The 10457-nt window shown below is 35.3% G+C and overlaps 2 protein-coding genes across 2 annotated transcripts in view; one reads left to right on the top strand and one right to left on the bottom strand.

Moving 5' to 3' along the window:
* Nucleotides 1-6793, top strand: part of LOC106878695 (coiled-coil domain-containing protein 174) — a 21717-nt gene extending 14924 nt beyond the window's left edge. Inside the window, exons 9-11 of the mRNA XM_014927985.2 lie at nt 2701-2836; nt 5700-5822; nt 6137-6793. Coding sequence (XP_014783471.1) covers nt 2701-2836; nt 5700-5822; nt 6137-6720 — 843 coding nt within the window. The 3' untranslated portion in view covers nt 6721-6793. The remainder of the gene's footprint in view (nt 1-2700; nt 2837-5699; nt 5823-6136) is intronic.
* The window catches only part of LOC106878696 (dynein light chain Tctex-type 1), an 18127-nt gene continuing 13331 nt past the window's right edge, over nt 5662-10457 (bottom strand). Inside the window, exons 3-5 of the mRNA XM_014927986.2 lie at nt 8804-8927; nt 8609-8686; nt 5662-7057 (exon numbers count right to left, since the gene is read on the bottom strand). Of these exons, the coding sequence (XP_014783472.1) occupies nt 6987-7057; nt 8609-8686; nt 8804-8927 (273 nt within the window). The 3' untranslated portion in view covers nt 5662-6986. The remainder of the gene's footprint in view (nt 7058-8608; nt 8687-8803; nt 8928-10457) is intronic.

The following is a 10457-nucleotide window of genomic DNA, read 5'->3' as shown; positions in this document are numbered from 1 at the left end:
TATATGCCTGCATATATGTGTATATACCCCTGTGGTGGCTGTAAAAGAGCATTGTTAAACAAGCAAGGTTATTTGTTTCCTGTCTTCCGTGAAAAACATGTCTAGCTACAGGAAAATATTATTTTGTTTGGAAACAAGCGAGGGTTGATAACAGAAAGAGCATCCATCTTGAAAATCTGCTTCAACAAATTCTGTTTGATCTATGCAAGCATGGAAAAGTAGACGTTAAATGATGATGATACCACATGGTATGTGTGGGCAGCAATGTGTGTGAAAAGAGATACCACTGATTAAATATGTGTGTTAATATATAGTACATTGATTGGGGAGAAGTATTTCAATTATCAGGTAATGTGAAATCATGTCTTTACCATGATATAAAATGAATTTTATCTTTCCACATCTATTCATTATACTTAAGTTATCCTTACTAGATCCTATATCAAGCAGATTGCTTTTCCTTCTAACCTGTTTGAAGTTATCAAGAGGAGGAGTTAATCGTCATCATCCTTTAATGTCTGTTGTCCATGCTGGCATGGGTTGGATGGTTTGACCAGGGCTGGCAAGCTGCACCAGACTCCTGTCCGATTTGGCAGAGTTTCTACGGCTGGATGCCCTTCCTAATGCCAACCACTTAACAGTGTGCTGGGTGCTTTTACATTCTTTTATTCTTTTACATGTTTCAGTCATTTGGCTGTGGCCATGCTAGTGCACCACCTTTAGTCGAACAATTTGACCCCAGGACTTAGTCTTCATAAGCCTAGTACTTATTCTTATCGATTTCTTTTGCCAAACTGCTAAGTCATGGGGACATAAACACACCAGCATCGGTTGTCAAACGATGGTGGGGGACACACACAGACACACACACATATATCACATATATACGTCAGGCTTCTTTCAGTTTCTGTCTACCAAATCCATTCACAAGGCTTTGGTCAGCCTGAGGCTATAGGAGAAGACACTTGCCCAAGGTGCCATGCAGTGGGACTGAAGCTGGAACCATGTGGTTGGGGAGCAAGCTTTGAATGTATTTTTTAAAGATATTTAAAGGCATGGCAGCATGGTTAAGAAGTTTATTTTCCAGCTACATGATTTCAGATTCAATCTCATTGCACAGCATCTTGGGCAAGTGTCTTCTACTATAGCCCTAACCTGATTAAAGCCTTGTGAGTGGTTTTGTTAGGCTAAAAACTGAAAGAAGCTTATTGTGTATGTGTGCATGTATATGAATATGTATTTTTGTTTATATTTATGTTCCTCTGAAAATCTGTGAAGGCGCGTGGCTTAGTAGTTAGGGCATTCGGCTCACGATTGTAAGGTCGTGAGTTCGATTCTCAGCGACGCATTGTGTCCTTGAGCAAGACACTTTATTTCACGTTGCTCCAGTCCACTCAGCTGGCAAAGATGAGTTGTACCTGTATTTCAAAGGGCCGGCCATGTCACACTCTGTGTCATGCTGAATCTCCCTGAGAACTACATTAGGGGTACACGTGTCTGTGGAGTGCTCAGCCACTTGCATGTTAATTTCACGATCAAGCTGTTCTGTTGATTGTATCAGCTGGGACCCTCGTCGTCGTAAGCGACGGAGTGCTCTCTCTCTCCTCTGAAAATCATTGAGATATGAGTAGTGACATTGTCATTTCTTCTGTCAATAAATCATTTTCTGGCTTTTACATCTTCAAAGATGTGTGGAATAACAGATCCTTTATTTCAAGAGGAGATAAAGATTAGTAACAAGAAGGGCATCTTGCTATAAGAAAATACTTCTATTATAAATGCATCTAATGATGCTTTTGTTAAAGATAATACCTTTGGTTGTTAATTTATGCTTGTATCTATATGCTTAGTTGTCTATATACTCATTCGCAGTATTATTTGTTGTTTTTTCTTATTATGGTTATTCTTTTTACATGTTCTTTCATGTAATCCCACATTATATTGTTCTGTACATGTTTTTGTGAATCCTTAGAGGTTAATACAAAGAAGAAAAAAAGAAAACAACTACAAAAACATTATTTTGCTGTTAGGGACACTGTATTTCGTTTTGCAGCCATACCAGCAATTAATATGCACGTACCAGGAATGTGTTTAATATGCAAATTGGTCAATCCAATAATGTTACACCATTAAACTTAGTGGGTATTTAAGCAATGTGTTCATAGATAATGGGTTGGATGTGGTGCTGAAAAAAGAGCAAGAACTCCCGAAATGTGCATATACACCCATTATCTATTTTTCTACCTTCGATCGTATTGTTTATATAGACATATTCATTTACAAAAAGTCGTAACTTTCTGTGTTGGCTCTAAAATTCTAGAGAGAATCTGTAGAGATAAACTTAAAAGTGATTATTATTTTGGTTGTTATTATCATCATTAGAGTCAAGGCAGTTGGCAGAACTGTTTAGAGCCTATAATGTGTTGCAGTATTTAATCTCATCCCTTCAGGTTCTTAATTTAAATCCTGAAAATCTCATCTTTGCCTTTCATCCTAGAAGGTTCAGTGAAACAAGAACCTCTCTTAAATTGAGGACGTCAGAATTATACTTTTCCCTTTAAATTTATCACCACTGTTAAAGTTAGAAATTATTTGTTAGCACTGCACCATTACCAAAGATGGCCTTCAGTTTTGCTTCTGGTATATTCTTGGCACTATATCTAACTTCTACTTAATCACTTGTAACCTTGTTTACACTAGACAAAAGAAGAAAGAACCAAACGGGAATTATTAAAAGAAAAGCGTGATGCTATGATGGCAGTCCGTCTGAAAAAAGTCAAAGATCGTCAAAGAGCTAAACTTGGCTTACCACCCGAAGTAGAGGAGCCAACAACCGGTATGAATTTTTACAAGTTCAATTTCAGATTATGAAAATCAACTTAATTGCAATTGGTTATTTTTGGTAGTAACAGAAACAGTACTCATGCCGAATGATTTGCAGTATTATGCTTATGTTTTGAGTTCAAATCCTGATGCTTTGGTTTCATTTCTAACCCTTCTGGTGTTGGTACAAAAGTACCTGCCATATAAGGTTTAATTCATCATCATCATCATTGTTTTATGTCTGCTTTTCATGCTGGCATGGGTTGGATGGTTTGGCAAGCTGGGAGGCTGCACCAGGCTCCAATCTGATTTGGCAAGGTTTTTACAGCTGGATGCCCTTCCTAATGCCAACCACTCCAAGAGTGTAGTGGGTGCTTTTTACATGCCACCAGCACAGGAGCCAGTCAGGCAGCACTGGCATCAACCACACTCGAATGGTGCTTTTCATATGCCAATCCATTTGTTACATATTTTTGACCTCATGTCAAATTTATAAATCATCATCATCCTTTTACGCTTGTCTTTCCATGCTTATATGGGTTAGATTGATCTTCTCCGGTATATCGTCTCGCTACATGTTGCAGTTGTTCATCTCAGTATTTGGAGGTCAGTCTTCACTGCTTCTTTCTATGCCTTCTTCCATAAGGGTCTACTCAGATTACTAGAAACTTATTCACCCGTCATTTTTCCATACACATCTGTACCAATGCCGTCTTTCTTGAACACTGAAGCCGACTCCTGTTATCCTCAGTTCCTTTGTACTTCATCACTTACACATGCCAACATCCAGCATTCTCATTTCTATCCAGCTTTTTGCACATTCTCCACTTTTTCTACCATGCCCCTTTTTTCTACCATGCAATATCACATATCATAGTCTGCTCTTCACTTAGGGTAAAATCTCTGTTGCCAACAGAATAGCTATGTGAACTTCCAGTCAATCTTTAATTTGACTATACGTTATCACAGTACCCACCATGACTGTTTATTGGGTCACCTAGGTAACTTTTAACTATTTTTAGCAAGCTTTCTGGGGCATCTGAAAGAGATTATTTCATGGATGCTCTTACTGCTAACTAGACTTGTGCATCTGTTACATACAAAATCTGTGCACTCATCATTTACACTAGGTTCACAATACATAATCCTTACCAACTCCTTTCTTGTCTGTCAAGCGTAGTTCCTTCTCAGATGACAGTAAGTTTTGTGTTCTTTTTCTCGATGTGTCTTTTTGTTTTTGTTAGGTTCCAGGCTCTGCTTCCACATTTGGAACTTTTCCTCTAATTTTGGCTATATGAACTAGGTGGTTGGCATACAGGATTTTCCCTGAACAGTTGGTTCTGATCTCCTCTGTTATGGCCTGGAGGACTATAATAAACAGGAGAGAGCTGAGAACTAAGAGTTGATGGACACCTACCTGTACATTAAATCCCTTACTGAACTTGCTATCATCCACTTTGCTGACAGTTCCCTGTAGATAGCTTACACACTTCTCACGACTTTTCATATTTAGTGACCATCAATCCACCCTGTCAGAGGCTTTCTCTATCAATGGATGCTAGGTATAGTAACTTGTTAGCTAAACAATTATCCTGCTGTTGTCTCAGTAAGAAAAGAACATCAGTGGTATTCTCTCCTGGCAAAAACCAGAACTGTATTTCATCAATTTTCTCCTTAATTTTTTGTACTATTACTTTTTCCACCATGTTCATAACTTGGTCCATTAATTTGATGCCCTTGTAGTAGCTAATTTCTAAAGTATCTCTTTTGTCCTTGAATCAGTCGATGTTGCTGCTGCTATGCCAATCATTGGGAGTAGCACTTCCATGTACTCCAATTGACTTACAAGTAGCTGGAGCATCTCTTCACCAGAAAATTTTAGCATCCTGGCAAATATCCCGGATGGTCCTGTTAACTTTCCTGTCTTGATAGCTTTAATAGTCTCTTCATTCATATGGTCCCCACTCTCAATAGCTGGTGCTTTTGAATCTATCTGGGTAGCCCCACACACTCTCCTCATTCAGCAACCTTTTATCGTAGCATTTCTTATCCTTTGATAATAGTTAAGAGGTGCTCCCAGTCACCACCTACTTTATTAACATGTGCAGCACCAAAATGGTATTACACTTTGAGATTTTTCATTAATTGAGACTGTTGTTTCTTTTTTACAGATAGATGCCCTGTCTATTATCAACCACTTTAAGATATAGACTGGGTGCATTTTATTGCGTCACAAGCACTAGAGTGGTTATTTCATCATCATGATCAATGTTAACATCCACTTCCCATGCTGGCATGGGTTGGATGGTTTGACTGAGGTCTGGCAAGCCGGGAGATTGCACCAGGCTCCAATCTGATTTGGCAAGGTTTCTACAATTGGATGCCCTTCTTATTGCCAACCACTCCGAAAGTGTAGTGGGTGTTTTTCTCTGTGCCACTGGCATCAGCCACACTCAAATGGTGTATTTTATGTGCCAGTCAGGTGGCATTGGCCATGCTTAAATGGTGCTTTTTATGTGCCAGTCATGTGGCACTGGCATCAGCCACACTCAAATGATGTTTTTTACGTGCCACTGGCACCCATGTCAGTGACATGTGAAAGTCAGGACTAAAGTGTCTCTGCCAAACACCTAGTTTTTATTCAAAGTCATTTTTCTTTCACATAGAGTAGCTTCTTGGTAGACTGTGGAGTTCATGTGGGTACCCAGAAATATTCATATGGAAATATTTAAACTGATATACTCATGAAAATATTTTGAGATTTATTATAATTTATGAAATAAAGAATGAAAAGAAATTAAATCTAAAGGATTAAAAAAAAATGAAACAAATCAGATATACTTTTATAGTTTTGTTTTAATATAATTTATCTTCAGTTTTAGATGAAAATTTAAAACAAGAAAATGAATCTGAAAAGCAGAAAGAGGAACCTGTAAAGAGAATTGAACCTCTTCCAAAAAATTCATTTCCAGTGAGAGAGTGGGACATTGGAAAAGACAGTAAGGAACTTTTAGTTTATTCACTCAATTTGTTAGTTTAAGAGCTAAACAGCATTCTTTTATGTCTTAACTGAGAATTTGTGTTTTTAAGAATAGTTACCTTCTGTTGTTTCAGTATGACAGTCACGTTTACATTCTTTTAAACACTCCTTTGAGAAAGTAAGTTTAATCACAAACTTAATAAAGATTTATAGAAAATCTATCAATTAGTACAACTAATTGATTACATATATTTAACAAAATATAATGAAGAAAAGTGATTTTTACAAACCATGAATTTAAAGTTTGTATCATTTTCTTTTCTTTTCCATCAGAATTTTTTGAAAGAGAAAAAGAATATTTTAAGCAAAGGCGGGATGAAAGAAATTATGAATTTGCTCCACCACCAGATTGTTACAATAATAATGTTTCTAAAGAAATGAATTTGCCAAAGAGACAATATAAGGATTGCTATGTACTCCAAGAAAGAAAGAAAAGTAAAATGAGCAGAAAGCAAACAGTTAAAATGGATGACAATTGTATGCAGTTAAATCCGATAGATACAGCAAATATTCCACTTCCAGGAGAGACAAGGAAACTAAATTCTGTAGATAATTCATCACTGATTTCATCAGAAAGCAGTTCTCTTCCTAATTCTACTCACCAGGAGCAACAACCAATTTTGAATTCTACTCAGCCATTTTCTCCAATATTTACTGCTCCACCTCAGTATAATACACCAAACCAAAATACATCAAGTGTGCCACTAGAAATGCCTGTAAATTATCCTGCAGTTACATTTCAGAATGATTCAGTAAGTGAAATATTGGTTCAGCAAGATTCATTGCCTAAACAACCTAAACCTACTATTGTAGATACGAGGCTAGTGAAAAACGTAAATTCTTTGAAGAATTACTAATTTCATACTATTCAGAACATTTGATTGGCACCTGTATCTTATTCTTTTAACGATATTAAATAATTAAAACTCATTGGTTTAGTTTGTATTTTAGATATCTCTATCTAGATAAAGCAATTAAAGATAAAATATTAATTTTACAAAGGATAATATAACACTGATGTATAAAGAGAAAATAAATATTTGACATAATATAAATAAGTAAAATTGCATAAACTTAATTTTCCATGTAAAGGTTTTAATACCAAGTGTTTCATTTTCACAATTTATATAGCTAACCCAAACACAGACACAATCACATACATAGTTTTGTTCTCCCACTTGACAGTACAGCTCCCTGAAATAAAAAGAAAATAACAAATTTATTTAAAATAGCAAATAATATAGGTATATCAGAAGTTTAAAGTTTTTTCCAGCTTATCTTGCATTTAAGTTAATCTTCTTATGGACCAGAGAACTATTATAAATAGGAGGGGGCTAAGAATTGAACCTTAATGGACACCTACTTACATACTAAATTCTATGTTGAATTCATTGCCAACTCTCACAAGCTATTCATCTACACCTCTTAACAGTCTCCAAATTACATAATACTCTATGAAAGGTCTTTTCCAGTAAGACAATGTTAAGTATAGTAGCTTACCCTTGGCTAAGGACTTCTTTTGTAATTGCCTCACTAGGAAGAATATATCAGTTGTACTGTCTTGGCACAAACCTGAACGGCATCTTGCTTAAGTTAATCCACTTTCTAATCAGCTGTGCTGCTATATAATTCTATTACCTTTGTAACTGGGTCCATCAGTTTGATGCTTCCATAGTTTCTTGTAATGGTAGTTGATGGTAGACCTATGCTAGTCATTGGATAAGATACTTCTTTACCATTTGACTAGCACTATCTCTACATTACCAGATTTTCGACTTTACTGTGACTATCACTGACAGGGCCTTTATATCCTGTGTTCTCTATATTAAGCAGCCTTTCAAATAACATTTCCAAGTTTCTTTCTCTTCATCATCAGTGAGGATAAATGCACCATAGTCTATCAGATCTGACATCCTGGTTCTTTGAGATCCTACTATATCTTTTTGTGCTCATTATTGACTCAAATCAAATTCCTATATATCAAGCAAGACTGTTTGACTATTACTTAATAATAAAAAGAATTATGATGTCAAACATTTTATTGCTCTCCTCCAGTAAGATTTATAACATTAACATTTTTTAAATGTTGATATATTTAAAATTGATAAATTGCATACAAGCTTCTCATCAACCTCATCAAAGCTCAATTCCCTAGAACTGATGGTACCCTCTGAAAGTCTCTTGATATCCATTTTGTTTCCACCAACCATATAAATACTAAAATTCCAATTCAACTCACTTCCCCTACACAGTTGCCTTAGCTGTAGAGTTTATAAATTACAAAAAAGCTATGAACATTCTCATTCTACCTCATATAAACAAAACTACGACATAACCTGGAGTTATTTTAATATTCTTTTCTTACTTTGATACAAGGCCAGCAATTTTGATTGACATGGAAGACAATTACACTGACCCCCAGTGTTCAACTGACACTTATTTTAATGACCCTGAAAGGATGAAAGGCAAAGTCAACCTCAACGGAATTTGAACTCAGAACATAGATGGACAAATGCTTAGCAGCATTTTGTTTGGTGTGCCATTGATTCTGCCAGCTCACCATCTTGAGTTATTTTAATATTCACACCAGATTATACAAGAAAAGACAATGGTGTGCAATGACTAGGAAAATAAAATAGTTACTCCCATTACATAAAGTCAATGTTTAAAGTACATTAAAATGAATATTAGATTCAAAGTAAAGGTGGTTTTAGGGAAATAAGAATTAAAATTCTCTACACATACCATCTGTGGTGTTATCCCAGAAACATGAGCTTGCTGTATGAAGTCCAGCACCATTCTTCTGCATTATTACACAGGTAACTGAAAACAATATTCCAATTTTGTAAAATATTGATTCATTATTAAAACGATAGAGAGTATTCAAAGAAATAATTATAACAAGTAATAAGACTATAGGGGAAAATAATTCACACTTACCGATATATTTAAAAGGTTTGTTTAATTTTGTGAGTTGACTCAGGCACTGTTCAACAACATTTGATGTCCACTGATTGATTTTATTGTGTTGGTAAGCATTGGAGCCAATAACATTTTCTACAGACTGTAACAAAGAAAAATTCAGTTTAAATTTAAGATGTCAATCCATATCAACAGGGAAAGAAGACAATATCAAAGCATAGTTTATCTGGGACTTAATTACTCCACTAACACATGCTTACAGTTAGTTGTCAAGAGTAGAAACTTCTTTATTCCTAGGTGATTAGTTAAGACAGAGTTCCAGCAACCCTCTTCAAGCACATAGCACCTGAGATGACCTCTATAACCTTCATTCTTTGTTCTTTTTACAACTATCTATCACAAATTTTGAAAATACATAATTGCAAATGTACCTTTCCTCAAGAAAAGTAACATCAGAGACTCTGCCAACTTCTGGTCAAACGCTCATTTCAAATATATCAAAGACGATACAGGTAGTCCTAGAGAATCACCTACCCCATGTCTATACCACACTACAACCAGAATAGTTTCTGCAGAGCTACATTCTTCTGCTTTCTTCTTGTAATTTTTGCCTCTGACCACATCTGATACAAGAAACTTTGGATCTTTTTTAAAACGGGGGCCACATTTTTCATTAACGAAACACTTTGAAACTTGGAACACTGGTAGAATGTGTCATATAAAACATCTTTTTCTCTTAGTCTTCTTTGAAAAAAAAAGAAATCCATAAGTTATTCCATGCTAAAGTTGTCGTATTTCTGTAATTTCAACCAATCACTGACGTCCATTCAGCCGTTATACATTAAGTGCCGACTACATAAACAAACGATTCTGAAACAATTAACCCTAACCCTAACGTTAGGGTTAGGGTTAGGGTTAAAGCAAATTTAAAATGAAAAAAGCAAATAAAACGAAGGTATGGAGATTAAATACGCTTTACATCGCTTAATCAGCCAAAGGAGTAAATATAAACAACTGAATACTTGTCAGTGATTGGTTGAAATTATCGAAATAAGACAATTTTTTACATGAAATAAATTCGAATACAAAAATATTTTTCTTTTCTATAACACAAAATAGATAAGTATACGAAGTTTGAAAGTCTTTCGGTACCAAAAACACTACGTAAAACATTAATGAAAAATGTGGCCCCCGTTTTAAAAAAGATCCGAAACTTTTTAGTTAAGTTTCCTACATATGGCTCAACACATAGTTCATTGTTCCAATGCAGCCTCATTTTATGAAGTGATATAACTCACGGTGGTTATGTCTACAGCAGTTTTTTTTCACCCTTGCCTCTACCCCATACATTCTTAGGAATCTCATACCTCTCTTCACTGTTTTTTAACATTCCATGCAACATGTCATCCACATAGAATACATTCTGACTTACAGAATGTCAAAGACTTTTGCTAGTATTTGAATGTATTTTGTACTACTGTTATCATCAACAATACACCCTACAACCATGATTTATGTATATATGAAGTTACAAGTATATATTATTTGTTAAAATTTGTGTTTCAAAACCTGCTATAACAAGAAATAGCACAAAGATTTTCCGGGCATGACATCCAGTTAATGTACTGTTTAATATATCTATCTACTTTATATATATATATATATATATATA

The sequence above is a fragment of the Octopus bimaculoides genome, chromosome 2 (genome assembly GCF_001194135.2).
Source record: "Octopus bimaculoides isolate UCB-OBI-ISO-001 chromosome 2, ASM119413v2, whole genome shotgun sequence".
NCBI classification, from domain to species: domain Eukaryota; kingdom Metazoa; phylum Mollusca; class Cephalopoda; order Octopoda; family Octopodidae; genus Octopus; species Octopus bimaculoides.
The sequence above is the reverse complement of the archived record's forward strand: the minus strand, read 5'-3'. Positions and strand labels throughout refer to the sequence as shown.